The sequence below is a fragment of the Mus caroli genome, unplaced genomic scaffold (genome assembly GCF_978045245.1).
Source record: "Mus caroli unplaced genomic scaffold, Mus_caroli_1 scaffold_1, whole genome shotgun sequence".
NCBI classification, from domain to species: domain Eukaryota; kingdom Metazoa; phylum Chordata; class Mammalia; order Rodentia; family Muridae; genus Mus; species Mus caroli.
The window spans coordinates 83,062,210-83,089,284 of record NW_028227256.1 but is presented as its reverse complement, the minus strand read 5'-3'; the positions used below and the strand labels follow the sequence as shown (position 1 = coordinate 83,089,284).

Below are 27,075 nucleotides of genomic sequence, written 5' to 3'. Positions count from 1 at the left end.
TCAAGTTATTTCTGTCACAGCAACAGAAAGCAACCTAACACATCCCGGGAGAACTTTTAAGGCTGGCAGAGAAAAACAGGAAAGGCCTGGGGGCATCAGTGCCATGAAAGCTGAGAGAACACTAATCGGTGCAAGTCGGTCAGAAAGCTGGAGGTCAATGGTCTCCCTGATGAAAAAGAAAAAGCAGAGGGAGGGGAGAAGGTGAGAGGGAGGGGAGAAGGCGGCTGCTCAGGGGCAGGTGTTGGGGAGGAGGAAGCAGAGAGAGAAAAGGCAGGCAAGTGTCAAGAAGCCTGCTTGTTAAAAACAGAAAAAGCTGATGGTTAGAAAGAGACATTGGAACCAGAAAGGATCTCCCTGGGATATAAAATTCTTTGTCACATACAGGCACTGGAGATGGAAGATGTAGAATAAGAAATGGTGGGGTGGAGAAAAATTGGTCCAGGGAGCAAAACTGAACTCATCACAGTAAGAACAATGGAGGCAAGATATAGCTGTGTTTTCCTGGCCGATGCTCTCAGGTGGATCTCTGGGTTCGAGGCCAGCCTGGTCTAGAGTGAATTCCAGGACAGCTGGGGTTACACAGAGAAACCCTCCCTGCCTTGGAAAAAATTAAATTAAATTAAATTAAAAAATAAATTGCATTTCAAAATTACCTTGCCAGTTGGGAAAAAGATGAACAGTAACTTGCTCACAGTGTGTTCCTGTCTGGGGTCTAGAGAGAGTAGTGGGAATATCTATGAGGCTGGAAGGTGTTCTACACTCTTACGGGTTTTGAGAAGAACTTGTTTACCAAAACTTACCCAAAACGTATCCCATTAGAATATCAATACCCACAAAGACCTAGTAGTGAGATCAATGTGGGTATGGGCTTCATCCCCAAGATGCCTCCCAAGACCTTAGTAATGAACTTCAGTGCGGATATGGAATGCAGGGAGGGAGTGCCACATTTATTTAATAACAGAACCCCTCTTCCACAGAGCATGTGATCTGGGGAGTGATCAAACACATTTTGGGAATCAAACTTAACCTACAGTTAGGTATGTGCTATCTGGGCATATGGACCAGCATATAAGGAACACAAGAATACTTTAACACTGGATCAACCCACTTTCTAACCATGCCACTAAAACAGCATCACATTTCTCTGAACTACCCAAATTACTGCCCTCCAAACCCACCAGCTGTACAACCCCATATTCCACAATCGCATATGTCAAATCTACATTTTTCTTTTTTTCTTTTTTTTTTCCTAAAATGTGCTTTTTTTAAACTCAATTAAGTTTAAATCAGTACAGGGTCTCCATCTCCCCTTAGGAAACAAAATACACACACACAAACACACACATACACACACACCCCTCCATACCCCCCAACCCCTCCACACATACACATACCCCATCCCACCCCCATATAATCCTCCCCACCTACACACAAACCCTCCAAACAAGTGAGAAATCCCCGGCGATTATACTATAACAAATATTGACACAAAAGGAGAAAAAAGCATGTTGAAATGTATTAGAATCAACCTGTACAAAAAAAAAAATTAAAATATAACCTGAAACTGTTCAAGTTCAGAAAGTCTAGTCAAGTCCTTTTCTCTGGCCAGGAGTGGAGTATGATGTCATCAGAGGGCTCTGGGTCACCAGACAAGGAGGGGCGGCAAGGAAGGAGAAAGAAGCAGCAATGGTCTTTCACCAGTCTGAGGGGCTTGGGCACCACCACTCCTACCCCAGGGGCAGCCAGGAGGCATGAAAGTTCTCGGGAGAGCAATTGTTGGCAGACAATCCCAGTGGGTAGCTGGGTCTAAATGCCAAATCAAGGCTGTGCAGTCAGAGACAGCAGCAAGAGTAGCCAGCAGAGGACACCAAGCTAGGAGAAACACCTTCTGCTGCCCCCAGACCCAAGCACCCTCCACTGGTGTCTGACACCAGGGGTTAGTCAGCCAAGTGCCCCAACTTGATGAGAGATCCTGGCTGGGCTTAAGAGGCTGAAAACCCAAAGGTTTAGTAAACATAGCCCAGCACCACATCCCTCCATGGCCTCGATTGGCACTGCCAACAGGGGTAAGGCAGGAGAGGGAACATGTGGCTACCTGGCTAGAGACACTTGCACCATTGTGGGTACTGTGGTACATGGGGCTGGAGAAGCAAGGCCCCCTCTTCACTCAGAGAGGAGCCACCTCCACAGTCATCCCTTGGGGCTGGGTAAACTGCCTCCAGCTTAGGACCGGCCTGACAAAATGACAGAGAGCAAAGAACAACTGGGAGGGAGGTAGCCCATCACAGAGAAAAGGACCCCTGCAGGGAAGCCGGGCAGTGCTGGACCCTGTCATGATGGCATCCATTGAGCCCCTGAGTCTGAAGGGAACAACTAGGGAAGGAGGCAAGGGAGGAGCAATCATTTTCCGCAATGGTACCAATGGATGGGGAGGTACTGGTGAGGGGTGGGCAGATCTGGAACTCACTGCAGTTAGAGAGGGACAGAAATAGGCCCTGGGTGTCCCCTCCCGACCTGACCCAGGCCTGCTGAGTGCCAGCTGCCCCAGCCGGCCCTAGTGGCGGCTGGAGACCAGACCTTTCACTTTGGACATCTTCTTAGTGGGTTGCCTCTGCTCAGTATGGGGGGGACACTCCCGTTCAGCCAGCTGCTGCTCCATTTCCTGAGCTGAGGAGGATGCTGTTGCTTTGAGTGTCTTCTTAATGTTGCTAACCTGGAAGGAGAAACAAAACTTGTGTTCATCCCTGAAACTCACTGAGTCCTGTTCTAAGTATAAGGACCACCCAGAGAAGCAGCTCAAATCCTCTGCAACAAAATCTGAAATCATATTCAAAAACCCAGAGGAAGACAAAGCAGGCTGCTCATGGATAAATGGAAATGAATTCACCAAAGCATGGAACTAGGAGCTGGAAAAATGGCTCCAGAGGCCAGAGGAGGGCATTGGTTCCCTGGAGCTTCAGTTATAGGTAGTTATGAGCCACCCAGGGTGCCGTGAACTGAGTTTGAGTCCTCTGGAAGAGCAGTAAGCTCTCTTGCCTGCTGCTGAGCCATCTCCCCAGCCCATGTGTTTATAGTTTAAGTAGTGTGTTGGCAAAAAAAAAAAAAAAAAAAAAAAAAAAGCCGGGCGTGGTGGCGCACGCCTTTAATCCCAGCACTCGGGAGGCAGAGGCAGGCGGATTTCTGAGTTCGAGGCCAGCCTGGTCTACAAAGTGAGTTCCAGGATAGCCAGGACTATACAGAGAAACCCTGTCTCGAAAAAACAAAAAAAAACAAAAAACAAAACAAAACAAAAAAACAAAAACAAACAAAAAAACAAACAAACAAAAAAATAAATGAAGAGACAGTTCAGTTAAGAGTACATTTTGATCTTGCAGAGGAACCCAGTTCAATTCCCAGCACCCACATCTGGCAACTCACAACTTCCCATAGTTGGAAGAGATCTGACATCCTCTTCTGGACTCCTCAGGCACCCAAATACATATGGCATAGATTCATACAGACATACAATATACACATAAATAAAATAAAGTAAGCCAGGCATGCCTTTAATCCCAGTACTTGGAAGGCAGAGGCTGGTGGATCTCCTAGGCTGCAGATCAAGTTCAAGGACACCCAACACAACAGAAAAACCCTGTCTGGAAAAACCGAAAGTAAAAAAAAGTAAAAATCTCTTTTTTAAATGTCTTTGACCAGCCATAATAGCACAAACTTTTTATCCTAATACTGGGAGACAGGGACAGGAAGCTCTCTGTGAGTTCAAGGCCAGCCTCATCTACACTGTGAGTTCCAGGCTAGCCAGAACAACATAGTGAGACCATACTTCATAAATAAATAAATAGATAGATAGATAGATAGACAGATAGATAAATAGTCTTTTAATAAAAGCCAGAACTCTGCTTTTTTAAAAAAAATCATCTAAGCCGGGCGTGGTGGCACACACCTTTAATCCTAGTACTTGGGAATCGAGGCAGAGGCAGGCGGATTTCTGAGTTCGAGGCCAGCCTGGTCTACAGAGTGAGTTCCAGGACAGTCAGGGCTACACAGAGAAACCCTGTCTCGAAAAACCAAAAAAAAAAAAAAAAAAAAACCAAAAAAAAATCATCTAGTAGGCTAAGCAAATAGCACAGTCAGCAAAGTGGTTACCACGCAAGCACAAGGACTCGAATTTGATCTTCATACACAATGCCAAGCATGGAACACACTTCTAATCCCAGTGTTTAGTGACACACAGGCAGATCCCTGGGCTTCACTGACCAGCCTACTTGGAGAGGTCCAGGCCAATGAGAGACCCAGTTTCAAAAAAAGTAGAATATGCAAGGAATGATACCTGAGGTAGCTCTCTGGCATCTATGAGCCTACAGACCTATGCACCTGGACACAAAATACACACACACTGAGGGAGGCAGACAACAGACAGAAAAACAGACAATGACAACTAGTGCTTTGCCAGGCAGTACAGGATTGAGTGTGGATACCCACATCCAGGACTCAGGCTGCCCACCCAAACCAGTCAAATCTACTTTAGCCTCAAAGACTTGAAGGTATCTAGTGCCTCCACCCCAGCCATTTGCTAACAAGCACTCCCACAAATGTGCCTGCACATAAATCTGACCAGGCCCTTCTGCCTTCCTTCCTCAGAGGACTGCCTCATAGACCATCTCTGCCCCACCTCCTTCACCCAAATAACCTAGGGTTTGTAGAGCTTCCCAAAGCACGGGGCCCGGGAGCATTCCAGTGGATTACAACTGTTCACAAACTGTGACCTGACAATGTTCGAGACCCTCAAGACGAGCAAGAAACAAGAGCTCCCCGGCGCAAGAAGGTGCCTGTGGGGAGGAGACAGGGAAGAAGACAGGGCAGGTGTGGGAGACAAACAGGTAAGATAGTCCCAGAACTCCCGAGGCTGAGTGCGGGTGGAGGGTAGAAAGCCTTGAAGCCTGCCTGGGCCCGGGCTGATTTTTGAAAAGTAAGCAAAAGCAAAGAAAGCAAACAGAAGCCAAGACCACAGGAAATGCTACAGAGACGTGAGAGATGATGAGAATTGCTCTCTAAGAGGTACCCAGGAGATGCAGTTTTAGCACACTGTAACAACTTAACTCCTGAGGGATTTTCTACACACACACAAAAAAAAAAAAACCACTTACTCTTGTTCTATTACCTAAGTTGGGTGGAACACAGCCTATTTTGTGAACGTGTAACAACAGCTAGATATTAATATCCCACAAAACACCAGACACAGGCACATTCAAATATAAAGAAAAATAGATTCCAAAAGCAAATGCAATGAAAGGGGCTTTGTGGTGCTGCAAGCCATTGTTCCTTCCCCTCCAGAGTAGCTGCTCAGAGACACTGCAAGGCCTGGGAATGCTGCTGTTGCATCATGTCTCCCCAGCATTGTGTACACTGAATATACTTAGTAATGGTGTTCGATAAAAGGCTAATACAAGAGAATTCTCAGGCAGTTTGTCATAGGGCTGACTGAACTCGGAGGGGGGCTCTGGAAGGCACAACTCCCCAGAAAATTGTTGTTCTAAAGACTTGGAAGGAAAACATCTAGTTTCTCCCCTCTGGGAACAACAATGTAATTTAAAGACAAATGGGAAAAAAATGTATCTCACCTACTCAATTGAGAAAATGGTTAAAATGTGGGCCAAGCGTAACAGAAGCAACAACACAGGAGCATATGACACAATTACCTCTGTAGAGATGTGCTGTGTTCAGGTGAGCACACAGTAAGCCCTCAAGTATGGCTCAGCCAGATGAGCTCATGGTTCCAGGCAATGAACAAAGCCCTGAGTCCTGCCCTCACTGTTCACATCAGTCTGTCTAGCTTTTCTAGAAGGCCGGTAGGTAATGTATTATTTTAACTGGTATGGCAGAGGTAACCTGGCTTCTTCCTCACATTTATTTCAAAGTTTAATAGTTTTTGATATTTTATTCATGTGCATGTGTGCGTGAATGTACATCTGTGTACATGTGCATGTAAGAGCCCATGGAGGTCAGAAGGCGGCACTGGAGCCCCAGAACTAGAGTTTTGGGTGGTTGTGAGCTGCTGTGTGAGTGGTGAGAGCCAAACCTAAGTCCTCTGTAAAAGCAGTAAGTCCACGTAACCACTTAGCCATCTCTCCAGCTCCCTTCTATTTTTAAAACACAGCACCAACATTTCTTTTCCTCAGTAGCTGCAACGTAATATGTACAGTGAAGATGTATGCATTCTACACTCTAAACCTGCTCACTCTCTGCTAACTCCCTATATTCCAGTACTAAACCCAAGGCGTGTTTACTGGCTATTTGTTATACTCACACCAAAGCAATGACAACATGAAGACACTGCAAACTAATTCCTAGGCACACCCCTAGGAGAGGAGAAAATGCCCCGGTTTTCTTTACCTCGGCTTCCACCTGCTGCTGAGTCCGGTGGTGGTTCTCTTTGTACTGGTTGGCTCTCAGAACCTGCTGCTCAATGCCCAAGAGAACTGCCTCACAGCCGTCACACCTGAAATGGGAAAAGCCAGCCCTGAGCTGCAGTGAAGCCCAGGCAGTCTCCTCCCTCCCAAACCCTTCCAGCACTTTTCGGGACTTCCTTTAGCAGGGGGCTGCCAGGTGGTTGTGTTGGTCCCCTCCCTCCTTCCCAACAAGGTCATCTAAATATGTAACACAGGCCAAGGGCACAGCAGAGGCTTTCGGGCAGCTTCTTAGACTACAGCTCTAATTTCCAGACCTTGCAGCCCATAAGAAACAGTTTTATAGACTAAGACTGAAGGAGGGACAAACTAAAAGTAACACTGACTGATCCCTTTCTACAAAAGAAAAAAAAGTAATGTTGTATTTTAGAGATTGCCTTTTTCCTTAGAATTTGAAGTTATTTCCTAGTTAACAATCACTTCTCACTTCTCACTTGGTGACACATGCCTTTAATCTCAGCATTCAGGAAGCAGAGGCAGAAGCAGACAGATCTCTGATTTTTATGGTTAGCCTGGCCGATACCAGCCAGGTCTACAAAATGAGATCTTGTCTCATAAAATATAAAAACCATTTTGAAAAGCAATATAATGAGAATTCACATACTGTCTACTACTATGCAATATGTCCAACATTCTGCCATGTTTTTACTTTCTCAGGACAATAATTCTATTTCTAGCCCACCTGTAACATATAAATAGGAGCTCTGAGAATCTCTTATGGTGGCTGAAGAGATGACTCAGTGGTTAGGACACTTGCTGCTCTTACACAGGACCCAAGTTCAGTTTCCAACACCCACACACTAGCTCATGATCATCCACAACTCCGGTTCCAGGGAATCTGACGCCCTCTTCTGACCTCTATGTACTAGATAAACACACAATGCACTTCTATACATGTAAGCAAGATGCCTATTTTATATATATAATAAAATTAAAACATCTGGGTGTGGTGGCACTTGGGAGGCAGTCAGACAAATCTTGACTTTAAGGCAAACCTGGAATGCATAGTTATAGTTAGTTCCAGGCAAGCCTGGGCTAGAGAACAAGGCCTGTTTTGATAAAACAACAAAAGCAAGTTTCCCTATCTCTCAGCACAAAGTTGCCCACTCTGCCTAGTGGCATACAACATGCCACACGCCTATGTGGGGACAATCTCTCCACTCTCAATAATGCTCTCTTCCTCAAAACTTCCTCACACTTCCCTAAAATGCTCTGGTTTCATAAGCTCCAAATCACTTAAATAAATAGCTCATAACAAATATAAAACGTGTAATCACTTTTGCAAGCATCCAATTCCACTAAAATAAGAATATACTCAAAAGCCTCAGTTCTTTTTACTAAATTCCTTTTATTCATTGGAGGGGAGAATAAAGAGATACATTCTCCAACTCACAATCCTTCTGCCTTGGCATCCCAAGTGCTAGGATTGGGGTTACAGGCATGTACCACCACACCCAGCTGCCTCGACTGTCAAATATTGTATGCATCGGTGTTCCAGATCACAAAGGCCTATTCACAGTTGTCTTCCCCACAATGCTTCACTAGCACTACTAGCTCAACATGTTACTGGCAAACACTAACTTCCTGCTCTTGGTGTATGCTTAGAAGGAGCAGATTTAGTGCCGCACAGTCAGAACGCAGAGACTCTACCTGTAACTCCACATGAATATTTTATAGCCTACTGTTAAACAGCCCAGCTGCATTTAAAATCAATTTTATAAGCCAGGCACCAGGAATCTTTCCAAGCTTCCTAATGCCACACAGCTGTAATCACAAATGCAGTCCCACTCTCTGTTTCAGTGTCCAAAGACCCCAGCTTTGGCTGCCTCAAGCTCACTTCTGAAGGTCACAGTGCTGCAGAGAGAGGCACAAAAGACATACTAGACTCTCCCTCCACCTCCCAGCCTCACCACTCATGCAAGGTCTTGACAATGTTATTGATATCTTTCTTCCGGATGTCACGGCCAATGCAGAAATCCACTTCCAGGAGCTGATTTCGCTGGTCCAGTTTGCCCTGGATGATGTCAGTGTAGACAGCCTCAATGATAAGGTCTTCTAGTTCCCTGAGATTCCTCATCTCCAGGTCTTTCAGCAGCACAGAGTAGGGGATACACTGTGGATAGGTCATATGACAGTCGGCAAGCATTGAAAAAAAATTTCAAGCATCACCCACGCAGGCAATAATGGAGACTCTGTGCTTATACGATGCAGGCCAGTGGTAATCACCAATATCTGAGATAGTGAGAGATTATTATTACTGTGGAACCTGTGGCACTCAACAACATCCTCTAGCACCCAAAGAGGTACCTTTCCAGTTCTCTATGTCCAGCTCTCAGCTGCCACATCCACACTCTTACGATGCAGAGCCCTCCTTCCATAGGAAAGAGAAATACTCAGCATGTGCTACACTGCCACCTTCTGGAAGCTTGCAGACTTTGCATAAAATGCTAAATGATTGCAAGCCACAAACACTGACATTGCATAGTTTACCCAGAAGAGGCATGGCAAAACAAAACGGAGCACACACAACAATAGCAACAAAAACCAATCACAGGTTATCCTGAAGTGTGTGCTTGTTTCTGCAACCAATATCAAATCTCCAACAACAGCCCCGTACCAATGACTAAAAAGGACAGAACAGGGCTGAGAAATGGCTCAGCAGTTAAGAGCACTGACTGCTCTTCCATTAGTCCTGAGTTCAATTCCCAGCAACCACATGGTGGCTCACAACCATCTGTAATGGGATCCAATGCCCTCTTCTGGTGTGTATGAAGACAGCTGCAGTGTACTCATAAATAAATTTTGAAAAAAGAAAGAAAAAGGGTTTAAAAGAAGAAGAGCAGAACATCTAGTAACCTATATTCTACAATGCCTGGGCTGTCAGTACTAATTTAGAAATAAACTATGTAAGCAAAATCAGACAAGAGGAGGTGAGCAGAGAGGTGAGCAGAGAGGTGAGCCTCTTTGTTAAAAGGTGAAAGCTACTGGCTGCGGGCTTCTTCTAAATTAGCTGGGCAGAGAACTTCAAGTGCGCCATGGGATCTTACAGGTTAGAGCCTAGTGTTAGCATATGAAAATTAATAAAAACAAAGTGAGCAGATGAGGCAGAAAATGCAATTAACAGCTGGGCGGTGGTGGCGCATGCCTTTAATCCCAGCACTTGGGAGGCAGAGGCAGGTGGATCTCTGAGCTCTAGGCCAGCCTGGTCTACAGAGTGAGTTCCAGGACAGCCAGGGCTACACATAGAAACCCTGTCTCAAAACAAACAAACAAACAAACAAACAACCCCCCCCAAAAAAAGTTATTTCCCTAACATGCTAACATGCACAAGCCTGGAGTTCATTTCCTGGTATCACAAACTAAAAGTCCACTCTACCCAACACAGCATGTCTTTCCTCCTGCATGAGTATGATTACCTGTGCACTAGGAGACTCAGGAAGTTGCTAACTAGCTGAAAGAAGCCTTACTTCTTACAGGTGTGGTGTGACACACCTGTCACCCTCATGTGGGAGGCTGAGGTAGGACAGCCATGACTGTGAGGTCAACCTGTGCTACAGTCACAGTGAGTAGAGAATATCCTGTGAATACATAGTGAGTCTATATCACCGTAACAAAAACAGTCAAAGAGACACTTGCTGTATGAAGATGTAGGAACTTACTCTGTAGACCAGGCTAGCCTCGAACTTACAGGTGTCCACCTGCCTCTGCCTCTCTGCCTCTCTCTCTGCCTCTCTGCCTCTTTCTCTGCCTCTGCCTCTGTCTCCTGAGTGCTGGGATGAAAGGTGTGCACCACCACCACCCAGGTAAAAAGATTCATCTTTTAAAAGCATTTAAAATCATCAAGTTCCACAGCATGCCAGAACAGAGAGAGACCTGCTCAATCAATCAGTGACTGCTGGGCTTGCTTCTCCAAAACAGAACAGGGAGTGACTGTCCACATGTTTTAATTATCTTTTTATCTGCCAAGTACACACCAAGCATTTAGGGTAAAACTAGCTGCAAGTTCTTCCAGTGATGCCAACAGGAGAGCTGAGCTGGGGTTCAGATGAAGACAAGCATGGTTTGTGACAGTACCTTCATTCTTGATGCCAAGCTCACGATGGTAAGATGCTTCAGCTTGTTCTGCTGAGCCGCACTCAGTTCTGGCAGGCTCTCCTTGTTGGCTGTTCAGTCCCACCCACCACAAAAATCAAGACACAAAATAAAATTAGGATTTATTTTTAGGATAAACTCATCAACTCCCCCACAAAACCTACTACTAGATGGCTGTCGTGACTGCGCACTTGCTCACTTGCTCACTCAGCAACCCTCCACCAGCAGCCTCTACCTTCTCTGGAAGAGCATGTGCTTCTTCCAGAAAGCAAAGACTCAGGAGTTTAGTATCAAAGCAAGGCACGAGCAAACAAAACACCAGAGCCAACTCTCTTAATGAGATGATACTGTTGCTGCCCTTGTGAAGCTCAGTTAAGTTCAACATGCCTTCACTGAGCATGGTATGTACAGTGAACACATGTCGTACAGGGAATCTGGGCTTTGACAGGTACCACACAGCTCCAACTGCATTCACTATGTGGAGTGACACAACTGGATAACCCCAGACCTGTCATCAGGGTTAGTTTGGTTTGAATAATTGTTTCTAAAGGGGTGATGGGGTCTTCTGTAACACAGGGTGACATTGAACCCCTCATCCACCTGCTTTAAGCTAGAATTATAGGTGTGACCCACCATGCCCAGCCTCAGTCTTACAGTCAGATATTGCAATAGCTATAAATGCAAAGGTAAAACTACCAGAACAGACAGGCAGAGGACAAGGAAGACAAAAAGAAAAGGCTAAAGGAAGAGAAGAAGAAAAAGGGACAGAAGGACAAAGCAAACAAATTTAATCTCAATTGGGAGAATCAAAAGACAAAAAAGGTTTCACGGGAGAAGAGTTGGAGATGAACCTTGAGGATGAGCAGAACTTTTAGTACTGACACTGATGATCACAGTAGTAGTCACATATACCAGCACGGCCAGATGCTCTCACACGCACACACGCACACACACAGCTCACCTCCCAGCCACTCTCCAGACAGATTTCAAATGTCCTCAACCTCGTAACCATAATTCTGGATTCCAAAAACTGAATTTTTCTGTTTGTTTGTTGTTCAAGACAGGGTTTTCTTGAGTAGCCCTGGCTGTCCAGGAACTCACTCTATAGATCAGAAAGGCCTTGAACTCAGAGGTCCACCTGAGTCATGTGGTGGCACTTGGCAAGCCGAGTGGGGCAGATCGGAACTTCGGAACTTAAGGCAAACAAGCTAGCGACCTTGTCCCAAAACAAACAAAGCGAGTTTCCCTATCGCTCAGCACAAAGCTGCCCACTCTGCCTAAGGACATACAGCATGCCAAAAGCCTGTGTGACACGCCTGCTTCTCCTGGGATTAAAGGCACGCGCCACTTATGCCCAGCTGAGTCCTTTCTCCTAAGCATTGTGTTGAAATGCATCAAGTAGCAACTCCTACAGTGAACTGAGGGTGGTTTTGTTTTTAATCCTACTTGTGAGTATTCACTTGTTTTGTGGGAAAATTATATATATGTTTAACTTCAACTATTGCCTATATCCCGTGAGACTGTTACATAAAAGGTACATATACCACATTACCTTTCTTTAAAAATATTACTTTCAATTCTGTGCGTATGTCTGTGTGTGGGTATCTGCACATGTGTACAGGTACACTCAGAGGCCAGAAGCATTAGACCCCTGGAACTGGAGTTGTAGATGTCAATACCATCTACAACTGCCTGATGCTGCTGTTCTGGGACCTGAACTCCAGTCCTTACAAAAGCAGCATGGACTCTTAACTCCAGCCCCATGTTACCTTTTAAAGTCCTCAAAATTCTAAATCCTGGAAATATTTAGCCTAAAGAAAGACTTCTATAATTACTCTTATTTTACGGATAGGAAAACTGAGGTACGCATGATCATTTAATCCACTAAGAGGTACAACTAGTAGAAGCAGAGCTAGCCTCTAACGCAGGCAGTCTCCTCCAGAGTCCGTGCAGCGCTGCCTCAGACAGCACAACAAATAGCAGGGCAAAGAAACGTCACGTACTCGGGTACCCAGAAGTGGCAAACTGTTCACTGTGACAGCAACCCAGAATATATGAGATAGAAAGAAATGCCAAGGAACAGAGGAGGGAGCCCTGAGGACCAGCCCACTTTTATACTATCAAAGAAGAGAGAAAAGAAAAGGAAAATGAAACTAAGGCAGACAGACATAATGAACTAGAAAGAAAGGTAACATTTGGATATGCAAATCCCTCACTCCTGATTCTTGTTTCTGAATATTTACTATATTTGCGCAGGTGTAGACAATGTGAGCGTGAGCACACATGCTGTACTGTGCATGTGGATGTGGAGGTCAGAGAACAACAAAGTCAGGTCTTCCTTTCCACTCTGGGTTCTGGGGACTGAGCAGAGGCAACGCATCTGTCTGCTGACTCACCGTGCTAGCCCACCCCCGATTTCAGATTATCATCTAAAGCCATTCGATGTACTCATCAGAGCAGCTTCTTGCAGGAGATGGTAATTAACACAGAGCCACAACAGGACAATGTACAAAGGAAAGAGACTTTGGAGCACCCAGATCTAAAGAGTATGTCTTCATCAAACTTCTTCCCTCAGGGTTCAGGGATCTATGCAGAAGAGGAGGTGGAAAGACTTTTAAAGTTTTCGAGACAGGGTTTCTCTGTGGAGTCCTGGCTATCCTGGAACTCACCCTGTAGACCAGGCTGAAACTCAAACTTGGAGATCCACCTGCCTCTGCCTCCTGAGTGCTGGGACTAAAGGTGTGTACCCCCACCTACAGCAAGGTGGAAAGATTTTAAGAGCCAGAAGTGGTAGGTGACTCCAAGGAAACAGTATCATTCAGATTTAACAGGACGGATGCACATTGAACTTAAGACTATGACAGCACCCACGAAACCTGCACAGGTTTAAACCAGGCAAAATTCAAACATGGAGATGGAAAATGGACACAAGGTTGCGTCCCTAACCAAGAAGCTACTTGTAACTGATACCTGCTGGAAAAGGGACAATGAGTTTTCTCCAATGGAGCGTCACTGGCTCTAGTCTATCAACCATCCTCCAGGACAGGTTGAGAAAGAGAAAAAACATGAAGTTAGGTGTGTAGGGAGTTGGGAAGGATCTGGGAGAAGATGAAGGAAAGAAAATATGATTAAAATATACTGTATGAAAAACTAACAAAAAAGAAGAGAGTACAGCTATGGTAGCATATAACTGTAAGACGAGAAACTGGAAGGCAGAGATAGGAGGATCCAGAGATTGAAGTCAGCCTAAGGCAACACAGCAAGACTCTGACTTAAAAATAAATAAATTTGGAAAATATGGATTGGAAATATTTTCTGGCCTGGAAAAGGCAACGTATGAATTGCATACTCATCTAATTACATCTCTATCACACAAAACATGAGCATCAGGGAAAAATAGCTAGTGTCAAGTCTAACAATAACATCATGGTCTATGTTCCATTCTTTTCCAATTTTCTTCAACATGGCAATCTTATTTAGGTAACACTCAAGTTGGGCATTGTGGGTCATCCTTATAATCTCAGCACTCAAAAGAATGAAGCAGGAAGTTTTGACTTCAAGACAAGCCTGTACTATACATAACCTGGTCATCAAAGCAAAGCAAAACAATAAAAAAAAAAAAGAAAGAAAAGTGTGTACACGTGTGCACTCACTCGCATAACACACATAACACAATGTGCATTGTAGAGCTCAGGGGAAAACCTGCAGGAGTCAGTCCTCTCTTACACCATGTGAGTCCCAGGGATTGAACTCAAGCTGTCAAGAGAGGCATCATTCCTTACCTGCTGAGCCATCTCACCACCACCCCTCAAAAACATAAAAATTCTGATAACATTTAAAACACTGAACTGACAGGTGTGGTGAAGCATGCCTTTATTTCCAGCACTTAGGAGGCAGAGGTATGTGAATTCAAAGCCAGCCTGTTTTGTATAGTGAGTTCCATGCTGGCCAGAGCTATATAGTAAAACCTGTCTCAATTTAAAAAAAAAAAAAATCACATTACTTTGCTAGTTGAATGCTCTACAAACACTAGTTCTCAAGGCACTAATCGGGGAACTAAACAAGGGCTCTGTTCATAGATGCACACACACACTCCCTATTTTACACCTAGGAAGTTAAACAGTTATCAGGGAAATCCTTTTCTAAAGTTACCTTCAGAGCACAGAAGATGGAGATATAGTCAAGTCAACACCCTGCTACCCTGCCCACACTCACATTATAACCCAAATCTCGACCACCCTAGAAACAGCTCCAACAGTTAAGACAAGCCTTCTAAAGGGTCTCAGCCAACTCACCTATGTAATCCGGGTATGTACCATAGGCAAACAGGTTCAGCAACTGCAAATACGCAGCATTAGCTCCTTCTGCAAGCTGAGGAAAGAAAAGTTCAGTTCACCACACAACAAATTTCCACCAACCACGACAATATTCTAATGGAGGACACATAACCAAATGCCAAAGATGTCATGGCCATTTTTTCTGTACTACTTGATTGGTAGTCTCTAAGGTCCTTTCCAACTCTGATTCTTGGATAAAAACTAAACAAGATTACTTAAGTTCAAAAGTGAGTCAACCTTCCTCAGGAAGACATTTTGCACAACATATAAGATGCTCAAGTAGCTTCCTCCTCCCCTCCCTCCCTACCCCTTTGCTTGAGTTTACTCCACCGCAAAGATCTATGCACCGGAGGCAGTTTGCCAAGTTTTCCTCAGATCTCCCCACCTCAGAACAAATCCTGATGGCTGGGAGACTCTTGCCTAGCCTGCATTTGCAGCTAGGTTCAGTCCCAGCACTGCATAAACTGGGCATGGTGGCTCATGCCTGTAATTCCTCAGGTGAATACAAGAGGATCAAGAGTTCAAAATCATATTTGTTTTATTGTTGCAGGAAGTGTGTATGATGTGAATGTGTGCTCATATATGCAGTGCACATGTGTAGAATCAGACAACTTTGTGAAGTCCATTTTCTTTTTTTTTCCGAGACAGGGTTTCTCTGTGTAGCCCTGGCTGTCCTGGAACTCACTTTGTAGACCAGGTTGGCCTCAAACTCAGAAATCCGCCTGCCTCTGCCTCCCAAGTGCTGGGATCAAAGGCGTGTGCCACCACGCCCATCGTGAAGTCCATTTTCTTCTCCCACCTTGATGAAGGTTCTCAGAAGATCAAACTCTGGTCATCAAGCTTCTATGGCACCTTTAGCCACTAAGGCATCTTGGCAGCCCCAAACTTAATAGACTAGCACCGACTATCAATCACATCTGAGCAAGCTGTATGGCCAGTTCCAAGTTTAGATACGATATATGAATTATAGACACTGGGAATATTAGCACAATGGGACAGAAAAGCTATACTGTAACAGAATTATCAGCCTGAGCCAAATAAAAATGTCCATTAAATTACTTCTTTGAGGCTGGGGGGGTAGTGGTGCACGCCTTTAATCCCAGCGCTTGGAAGATAGAGGCAGGCAGATTTCTGAGTTCGAGGCCAGCCTGGTCTACAAAGTAAGTTCCAGGACAGCCAGGGCTGTACAGAGAAATCCTGTCTCAAAAACAAAAACAAAAACAAAACAAAACATTACTTCTTTGATGCTGATAGCAAAAGACATCAACAGGAAAAATGCAAAGAACAACTGAGCCATGTCACACAGGCCAGTAATCCCTGCTACTTGTGAGGCTAAAGAAGGGAATCACTAGCTCAAGTCTAGTCTGAGCTACAGAAGAAGCACGAAGCCAGCTTGGGAAACTTAGAAAGACCCTGTCTCAAAATAAAAGTAAAAAGAGGGCTTGGACATAGTTTAGCAGCATAGCAGCTGCTTAGCATGCAGAAGACTGCGGGTTCAATGCTCAGTAACTCATACACACAACATGTCATCCAACTTACCAAACTCCATAAAGCCAGACAGGAACAACACTGTTCAACTTTAGCTATCTTTAAAAAAAAGTTCCAATAATTGCACCCATAATTTCAGAACTGTGAAAAGCCATTAGCTTATTCCTGACTCAAAACAGGAAAACTATAAACTGTACACAGATAAAGGTGATTTGCTAAGCACCAATGTGAGTGTGTTAGCATCCTTATGTACCTCAAGCTTCCCTCTCAAGTTATCAACTTCCTCAAGTCCCAGGATCACAGTGAAAGAGATTCAGTAAAGACCACTGAGTCCAGCCCCTACTTTTCACACAGATAACTACAGAGTTAGCTGGAGTAGACTATTTTCTCTAGGGCAAACACTCCAAAAGTTCTTTGGCTGCCTAAGTCAATAAAGTCTTGCCAGCTTGCTTTTTCCTCTTAGCCAATTTTCAACAAGCACAAAAACAATTACTTGGCATGTTCATTCAGGTTTTTCTCGAATCTGAAGAAACAATGATCATCTTTTCTATTGGAAAATGAACCTAACCCAAACAGTGGCTCACTCCTATAATCCCAGCAGATGGAAGATGGCAGCAGGAGGAACAGTATCAAGGCCAACCTAGGAAACATGAGACTCGATCCCCCCAAAAAGAAGCCTAATTCACAAATCTTCCTCAAAGAATGATTGAATTTTTCCTGAAAGTCGGCTATGTGTCAGACTATGTACTTAGCTCAATGAAGCAATGGCAAGCACAGCAGACCTGACCGCCACAGACCTCTGTATAACAAGCAGGATGACACTAAATAAAAACTTACACTTTGGCCGGGCGTGGTGGCACACACCTTTAATCCCAGCACTCAGAGGCAGAGGTAGACAGATTTCTGAGTTTGAGGCCAGCCTGGTCTAAAAAGTAAGTTCCAGGACAGCCAAGACTATACAGAGAAACCCTGTCTCAGAAAAAAGCAAGCAAACAAAAAAAAAAAACCCTTACACTTAACAAAATAAAAATCAGAGGGCTGGAGAGATAGCTCAGCAGTTAAGAGCACTGACAGCTCTTCCAGAGGTCCTGAGTTCAATTCCCAGCAACCACGTGGTAGCTCACAACCATCTGTAATAATGGAATCTGATGCCCTCTTCCGGTGTGTCTGAAGATAGCTACAGTGTGTTCATTATTATAAAACAAATAATTTTTTAAAAAAATAAGAAAAATAAATAAAATAAAAATCAGGCTGGCTGGGAATGTGCCTCACTGGTATAGTGCTTGCCTACCATGCATACATGAAGCCCCAGGTTCAATCATCAACACCTAATAAAACCAGATGTGGTGGTGTATGCCTATAATCCTAGAGCTTGAAAGACGAAGACAGGAAGACTGGAAGTTCAACATCACTTTGAGCTACATACTAAGTTTAATGCCACAACGCAGACAAGAGCCTATCCCTACCTACCCCCACCTCCCAAAATTTTTAAGTGGCTTTATTCCCATCTTTGGGCATCATAGGAAGATGAGCCATGTGTGAGGTGGTCATAGGCACTCTAGATTCCCAATCAAGAGAAATAAACAGACATACATACTGAACCAAATAGCCTGGACCCACAGGTCAGGTTAAAATTGGCTCTGAGATTGCTGATGGCAATCGTGTCATTGTGGCCATGAAGGTAAACTACCTAACAGATGCCAACCACATCCTATATGCAGACCACCACCACCAAGAACACCAGGGTCACCCTCAGCAGCATCCTACAAATGACTAACAAGAAGTACCTGGGCCTAGATCAGTAGACAGTGGTCAAGCACACAGCCAGTTGCCATCCTACATAGGCAGAAGCCTGAGATGGCAAAGGGAAGAGAGCCTGCTCCACCAACACACGGAATCACCTGAGAACTCCCTCCAGTGCTTACATATGCCTGCAATTTTCTCAAAGCAAAGAAAACTCAAGCATCTAAAGTGACAAGTGGAGGCTGAGAAGCATAAATTGCTTTGCATCTCTTTGTTCCACCTGGTTACTAATATACAATGACCAAAAACTCTGCTGTAACAATCGAACACTTAGAACATTACTTTATGTCAAGATTGGACTTTCCTACTATCTTTCAGATAGCTAACAACTCAATCTAATTGATCCAAGTTCAAGGGGAACTGACTAAAAGAACTCTAAGACATTATCCTTGATCTCCACCCCTGGCCCACCAATCCCCATCTTTCCATTAACAGGATACCAAACAAATCTACAAGGCTTCAGTGTTGAAATTCGCTGGAAACCTGGAGAATCAAAACAAGCATAGCATAGAGGAGATAGAGAAACTGTCTGAAAACTATTCTTACCTCCTGAACATTGGCCAACTCCAGCAGTTCTCCAAAAACATAAACTCCAGGAGCCTCCAGCACCTGGCTTATGAGAGTGGTGAGGGCTGAGCCACTGGTACCTTTGGCTAATAAAATGAACTGCTCCAAGAGGTTACTTGAGGGTTTCTGTTCACCTGCCATTCTCTGGTCTTGAGATCTGTCCAAAAGGAAAATGGGTCAGTCATCTATTACCTTCTCCTTTCCAAAGTGTGAATTTAAGCTGGTTTAGACAAAAGGATACTCTAACCTCAAAATCTTCACAAAAACAACTCCTGAATTGAGATACAATAGCCACTTTGTGAGATGAACAGAATTCAGCCTGGAGTTAAAGATATTCTGTCCTCAATTCTAAAGTACTCTTCCCTATCTGTTACCTCAGTAGTATTACCTTCTAAGTCCATAAAGCTGACCAGGACACAAAGGAGTTTCTTTATGCATGTTGTGTATCTACCTCACTTGCAGGTTTGGGCTAAGAGACAAAGAATACTACCCATGCACAGAGGCAAGTTTTGTGTCATTAGAGTCCCACCTACAGGCAGGCACACGTCAGAAACAGAGTGAAGACAAGAGCCACACTTCATTTAATCAAAAACTCCATCTTTCGGGCTCCACAATGTGATGCTTAGCATATCATACAAGGCACTAGGTTGTAATGTGCCCAGTAATGAAATAAAGCATCATTTAAGCAAAGACCATGGGAAAACTATTTACAAACTTAAGCAGTAACAACTCAAATCTAGAAAATACATTCTGTTTAAGTCGGGAAATGCATTTTTTACTTCCTGATGATTCAGACATTTTAACAAACATGACTCCAGAATTTGTACAAAATCTTTGTAACAGGATATAAGGAAAACAATGCAGATATTGTTTTATAATTAATTTATTTTCTCTATGAGAGCATTTTGACTGCATGTATGAGTGGTGAACATGTGAGTGCCTGGTGCCTAAGGAAGCCAGAGAGGGCATTAGATCCCCAGAGACTGGAGTTACAGATGCTTGGAGCCATCATGTGGATGCCCATGCTCTTAACTGAAGAACCATCTCTCCAATGCAGATACTGTACTGTCATCTTGGAGAATGTTAGGTACAGAAGAGTTCCTCGATTGTATAATATAAATAAAAACTGAGTGTGTATGGACTCTAAAGGAATCCCACGGTAAGACCTGTCTTCCAGAAGTAATACACACTGAAAGAGTGTGACAAAAATGAAAAAGGGGTGTGTCAGTGAATAAAGAAAAAAAAACATGTCAAAGAATAGTTTGGTGCAAAAGACACTGTTTTCCTGTGGAGTTATGCACAGCCCCTTCAGGATATTAGGAAAAGAAAGTAGATTGCCTCACTTGGGGTTACTTAAGGAGGTCCTGTCAGAAAAAGAAAAAGTGAAGTGCTAGAAAACAAAGAGTTCGGGGGGGGGGGGGGCGGGGAGGGGGGAGATAAAGCTGAAGAATGGGAGGAAAAGGGAGAGGAGGAGAAGGAAGAGAAGGAGGAGGAGGAGAGGAGGAGGGGGAGGAAAAAAAGGAGAAAAAGACAAGTGAGGAGTAGACAGGAGAGAAGATTAAGTTAGAAAAGGAGGAACAAAGCATGGTCCCCACCCCAAGCAGACACAACTAAAAAGAACAGATGTGACTCTCAGTCAAGACACTAAGCAGAAGTAGGGTGGAAAGGAGATGTGAATGGGATGGGGAGAAGATCTCAACTTCAAGAGCAAAGCAAGTGGGGATAGAGAATGGATAGAATAAGATGATCAACGTTTTCTCCTGAAATGGGAGGCTCCTCAAGAAGGCGGATAGGGACAAAGTAGAGATGAATTTTCATCTCGGGAGGACGCTATTCTGATGGATCAAAAAGAGTCAAAGAAGACAGCCTCTACCGGAAGGGGCAGACCGAAGGCAGCCACCGCGTGGAAGGTGAGGATCGCCAACTAGAGTGGACGTCAGGACTGGCGGTCTTGCTCGTACCCACCAGCACAGAGTAAGGAGCCTCCAGGCGTTCTGCAACGGGGGCGGGGCGGTGTGGCCATCGGCTTTCTTGGGAACGCCTACCGGAGCGAAGCTGGAAGTCCAGCCTAGACTAGCCCTCCTGCCCTCCCCTACCTGTCCCCGCCGACTCTCTGTCCTCTTCGCCGATGTCTCGGCCTCCCAGAGCCTGCCTGCAGGTTGTCAAGCTTCCATGATCGGCCCGGCGTCCAGCACTTTTCTGTCTCCGCCGACCCGTCACCGGTGCTGTTCCCCCGGAAGCCTCCCACTGCTGCACTCGAGTTCCGCCTACACAATGTTCCCGCTCTGCTTTCGCCACCTCCCACCTAGATTGAGACTGAGGAAGGAGAAGAGGGTCCCCTCAGGGTTGCAACTCCGGAAACGGGAGGCAAGGCAAGTAAACCACAAGGGTTAAGGAGAGGAGTGTGCCCTTGGTGATTCTAGGGTCCAAATAGTAGCCGTCACCATCACTATCCTGGGCCAAAAACCCACCCCTTTGGCTGAACTTTCCCTACAAGTGTGCCCTCAGGCAACAGCGGCTCCCCTGGGGTTCTGAAAAACAATAAGCCTAATGACAACAACACTACTTAGTGAACTATGCTATGTGACCGTTGTCCATATTTATCTTGTCAGGTTCTTATAAAACTATGACCTGTATAAAATATTATCATTTTCCGGGTATGCTAACAACTAAGGCTAACAGTCTAAGTCAGTAAATGGCAATGTTGTAATCCAGGCTCTCTGAAGCCAAAGACTTTTGTTTGGTTTGGTTTGGTTTGGTTTGGTTTTTCGAGACAGGGTTTCTCTGTATAGCTCTGGCTGTCCTGGAACTCACTTTATAGACCAGGCTGGCCTCGAACTCAGAAATCTCTGAGTTCACTTTGTAGACCAGGCTGGCCTCGAACTCAGAAATGCCTCTTCCTCCCAAGTGCTGGGATTAAAGGCGTGTGCCACCACCCCTGGCTAAAGACGTTCTTAACCACTATCTTAACCACTGTTTACTCGCAGATGTTTACTCGGAGACTGGAGAGATAGTTCAGCAGTTAAGAGCCTGTAGTTCTGCAGAGGACTCGGGTTATGTTCTCCGCAGCCACATGGTAGCTCACACCAATCTGGAAGTCCAGTTCCAGAGAAATCTAATGTTGCCTTCTGACCTCCTCATACACAGCATTCACATGATGCACATACATACACTCAAGCACACACATACACATTAAAAATAAGTAAATCTTGGGCTGGAGATGGCTCAGTGGTTAAGAGCATTGACTGAGCCGGGCGTGGTGGCGCATGCCTTTAATCCCAGCACTCGGGAGGCAGCGGCAGGCGAATTTCTGAGTTCAAGGCCAGCCTGGTCTACAGAGTGAGTTCCAGGACAGCCAGGGCTACACAGAGAAACTCTGTCTCGAAAAACCAAAAAAAAAAAAAAAAAAGAGCACTGACTGCTCTTCTGAAGTTCCTGAGTTCAAATCCCAGCAACCACTTTACTAGATCTGGAATGAACTATAATCCAGAATTGGAAGGCTCACCTGTGATCCTAATCTGGAGGCTAGGAGATAAAAGGTTCTGACCTGGATCTTGGCATGGAGATCTTGAGGCATAGTGGCTATGAATCCCAGGAGACTAAGGCAAGAAGATCTCTGAGTTCAAGGTCATCTGGGACAAAGATGGTCCCAGATCCAGGTGTGGTGGCACATGCCTTTAATCTGGGCCACACCTGCTGGAGACCTACATAAGAAGACTACCCATAGTTCTGTGACTCTAGAGAACTCTGACTAATATACCATGTCTTTAGATCTAGTAAAGTTGACAATCAGAAATAGCCACTACATATGGGGAAAGCCCTTTCTACTTAGAATGAAGGAGGCTAACATCAAACAATTCTTTTTTTTTTTTTTAATTAGCATCTAGGGGCTGTAGCAAGAGCATTAGCTGCTCTTCTAGCGTACCTACGTTCAAATCCCAGCACCCACACAGCAGCTCACAACATCTGTAATTCCAGCTTCAGGACATCCGGGACATTCTTCTGGCCTCTACAGACACCAGACATGCACATGGTGCACAGTCATAAATGCAGGCAAAGCATGTATACACATAAAATAAATAAATATTTAAATATCATCTATTAGGCCACGTGGTGGTGAAAAGGTCAGCTAAGGAACTTTGGGAAGGTCTTGAAACACTTGCCCCTCCCGAAGGGCAGAGGCTAATTAACATTCCTCAGACCACAGGGCAGAACAGATCTGCGGGCAGGGACACATTCCGAAGGACAGATCCTTTGCCCACCTTCAGACAAGGGAAATCCTTGTCACCTCATTCCCTAAAGACTAATCAGTTTAAAGGGCGCAGTGCTCCGCCACTTATATTGTGCCTAGTTGTAATGTTCTATTCCGCCCCTGAAAACCATATAAAAAACTCTCTGAACAGGCAAGGGAGAAGGGGTGGGGGGTTCGCCACCTCTCCTTTGTGTCTGGGACAACCCCAGTGCACTGGAACAATAAATTCCTCTTGCTTTTTGCCTGATTCCGGCTCCACATGGTTCACTCAGGGGGTCCCGGGTAAACTACAGCTTACAGTGATGCACACACCTTTAATCCCAGCACTTGGGAGGCAGATTCAGGCAGATTTCTACTCTTCCCTCCTCCCAAACTTTTACAAAAACAAAAACAAGTCAAAGACAAAAAAACAATGTCCTTCTCTATTTTTCTGTAAAAATTCTATTAATCATATACTCAGTGGATCCTTAAATTCAGTGAATAGCACAGATGAAGGGTTTTGGGTTTTGGGGGTTTTTTTGGTTTTTTTGGGGGGGGTTTTTTGGTTTGGTTTTTTGGTTTTTGGTTTTTGTTTGTTTGGTTGGTTGGTTGGTTTTTTGGTTTTTTGAGACAGGGTTTCTCTGTGTAGTCCTGGCTGTCCTGGAACTCTGTAGACCAGGCTGGCCTCTAACTCAGAAATCCACCTGCCTCTGACTCCCGAGTGCTGGGATTAAAGGCGTGCACCACCACGTCCGGCAGATGAAGGGTTTTTAAAGACTATTATAGTACATTAAAATTAATCATTTCTGGCCAGACAGTGGTGGTGCTCACCTTTGAATCCAGCACCCAGGAGACAGAGACAGACAGATATGAGTTCAAGGCCAGCCTAGTCTACAGAGTGAGTTCCAGAACAGCCAAGGCTACACAGGGAAACTCTGTCCCAAAAAAAAAAAAAAAAAGAAACTAAAAAGAATAAATTTTTAAAAAATAAAATGACACTAGAAAGATGGTGCAGCAGTTAAGTAGAACACCTGGGTTCAGTTCCCAGCACACACATAACAACCCTCCATAACTCCAATTCCAAGGTATCAGACACAGTATTCTTCTGACATCCAAGAAAACCAAGCACACATAAGATGCACATACACACATGCAAGCTTAACACTCATGCACATAAAATTAAATAAATAAATCTAAACTTTTTTTAATCTGTACTGGGGATGGGAGGTAGTGGTGTGGTAAAGCTCTTGCCTAGTCAGCATAGGAAAGGTTCTGGGTTCAATTCCTAACAAAGATACAACAAATAGATTAATTTCCATATCAAAAGACGCAAGTAGGAGATGAAGACCTACCACACCCTTGGAAAAGATATTTGCAAAGTATGTGTCAGAAAAAGGAATCGGTAAGACTACATAAAGAACTGCAAATCAGGGGGCTGGAGAGATGATGGCTCAGTGGTTAAGAGCACTGACTATACTTCCAAAGGTCCTGAGTTCAATTCCCAGCAACTACATAGTGGCTCACAACCATCTGTAATGAAATCCAATGCCCTCTTCTGGTGTGTCTGAAGACATTGACAGTGTATCCACATATATATAAAGTAAACAAATTTTTAAAAAAGAATTACAGCTGGGCGTAGTGGCACATGCCTTTAATCCCAGCACTTGGGAGGCAGAGGCAGGCGGATTTCTGACTTCCACGACAGCCAGGGCTACACAGAGAAACTCTGTCTCAGAAAAACCAAATAAATAAATAAATAAATAAATAAAATTACAAATCAGTAGGAAGACAAGCGCCTAATTTCAAAAAGTAGGCAAAAGCCTTAAAAAGTCACATTGACACAAAGACCATTCAAAGTTAAGGTGGACAGCATCAGAAAAATAGAAATGCATACTTTAACGAAATACCATGTTTAGCCAGAATGACTAAAATTATAAAGATTTATGATAAATATGCAGGGTTAACAAGAATGAGCAACAACTAGAACTTTCCAACACAACAGGCAAAAGCCTCAGTTCCATGATCACTTTGAAAAACTAGCGCTATCTACTATCACTGACCATGCATATCTTCTTCAAGGCTAACAACTCTTTTCCTAAAATCTGTGCAAAGTGTCCACAAAGGAAGCATACAAGAATGCCCAGTTCAGGGGGCTGGTGAGATGGCTCATTGGGTAAGAGCACCCGACTGCTCTTCCGAAGGTCCAGAGTTCAAATCCCAGCAACCACATGGTGGCTCACAACCATCCGCAACGAGATCTGACGCCCTCTTCTGGGGTGTCTGAAGACAGCTACAGTGTACTTACATATAATAAATAAATAAATCTTAAAAAAAAAAAAAAAAAGAATGCCCAGTTCAGCCGGGCGCACACCTTTAATCCCAGCACTTGGGAGGCAAAGGCAGGTGGATTTCTGAGTTCGAGGCCAGCCTGCTCTACAGTGTCAGTTCCAGGACAGCCAGGACTACACAGAGAAACCCTGTCTCGAAAAAAAACAAAAAACAAAAACAACAAAAAACCAGTTCCTCATGCTGTGGTGACCCCCATTCCTAAAATAATTTTCATTGCCACTTCAGAACTGTAATGTTTCTACTGTATGAATCATAGTGTAAACATTTCTGGAGATAGGGGTTTGCCAAAGGGATTTTTGACCCCCAGTTTGAGAACCACTGCTTTGAGTTCAAACGTCATTTCCACCATGAAGTTTTGCCAGCTGTTAAAGGCACTTCGCCGGAACCTCTAAGGCATTCTCCACTTGATCTTGACTAAAAGGCCAACAAGTAGTCCTCTGTGGCATTCTGATATCTTTTCTTTTATGCCATTTGTCAACTCCATCTTGAATCTCCTCATCTCCCTAAACAGTTATGTATCTTCTGAATCACAGTGGCCTATCTTTTACTTAACTCAGTACCCGACCAAAACAAAAAACCAAAACAAGGTTTGCTGAGTTACTCAGAAGAAAAACAAACAAAATGGGTGGGTGATCAAATGGGTGGAGTGGGAACAAGAACAGGAAAGTAGGCCAGAGGAAGGACACAAGCGTCTCCAAGGAAACAGAGGGTTAAACCAACTTTATCTACTTTCTGGGGGAAAAACAATCATTAAATGTCAACTTGAATGTCAAAAAAGCAAATAAAAATAGCAAGACCTATCTAGTCTGAGGATAAAGAACTGTCACATCAGCTCCTTTCAGGAAATCCATGACATAAATGCTTTCCTATTCTCTGGGTGTTTCAACACTAGTTCAGAAACTGTTCATTAAGGAGAAAAACAATCACATTGTCATGCTTCTAAAAATATCACCTCCCTAGAGTAGTGTAGATACTACATGACAGGTCAGTAGATGTAAAGCCAGATTTTAACTGTGTCAATTTGCTGTGCTCTGGCCAGTCTCTGCCTCACCGGACCTCTATTTCCTCATATTTAAAAACAAAAGATAAAGAGATTGGATTGGCAAAATCTTTCTTTTTTTTAAATAAAAACAAAGCAAAAACTAATTTATTTGATGACTTCAGAGAAAATACAAAGCAAGGGCAAAATCTTTTAAGTCTTCCTGTACTGACATTGAGTATATATAATCTTTAGCTCACCCAGTCCAAAGCAGAAATACAACATAAACCCTGAAAAACAAGTAAAAATGCACTACAGACTAATAAACTAACACTATTTGAGGAGGTCATTTTGTTCTATTATCTCTCATGGCTTAATATGTGGTTTTGTTGGTGGTTTGCAGTCTTACCATGGTTTGCAGACTCCTGAGTTCCATGTAAACAGAAGTTAACTGTCGGTGGGTTGACATGTCTCCGGGGTAAAAGAAGACCTTCCTGCTGAGTTTCAAGTAACAGGATTCAGAAACCAACCCCATAGGAGGATTTCAAATATGTGCACACTGCTCGGCACACTGGAACCCAAGTTAAAAAGATGGAGCGCATAGTGTGCTGGGATTTGTAGTCCCTGGCCTCTAGTGGTGCGCTGGGATCGCCTGTGCTCTCTGGGATGCTGGGAAATGTAGTTTCTGCCACCTTGTACAGTGCAGCCTGCCATAGTCTCAGACCACTAGTGTGCCCGGCAACAAGAGCAGGCATCTCAAAAGCC

At 44.2% G+C, this 27,075-nt stretch overlaps 1 protein-coding gene across 3 annotated transcripts; it reads right to left on the bottom strand.

Moving 5' to 3' along the window:
• Positions 1-1,494: 1,494 nt before the first annotated feature.
• On the bottom strand, positions 1,495-27,075 carry Cops7b (COP9 signalosome subunit 7B). 3 transcript variants are annotated; one of them, XM_021158743.3, is made up of 8 exons: positions 26,720-27,056; positions 20,848-21,067; positions 18,731-18,908; positions 14,852-14,927; positions 10,539-10,627; positions 8,375-8,577; positions 6,391-6,496; positions 1,495-2,713 (listed from the first exon to the last, which is right to left on the bottom strand). In XM_021158743.3, the coding sequence occupies exons 3-8, from the start codon at positions 18,890-18,892 to the stop codon at positions 2,555-2,557; spliced, it is 795 nt and encodes a 264-aa protein (XP_021014402.1). In that variant the 5' UTR covers positions 18,893-18,908; positions 20,848-21,067; positions 26,720-27,056; the 3' UTR covers positions 1,495-2,554. The 3 variants fall into 3 exon arrangements, with proteins under 3 accessions (XP_021014402.1, XP_029334006.1, XP_085695234.1); XM_029478146.2 differs by lacking the exon at positions 20,848-21,067 and having other exon boundaries at positions 26,720-27,075; XM_085839108.1 differs by lacking the exons at positions 20,848-21,067; positions 26,720-27,056 and adding an exon at positions 20,717-20,832.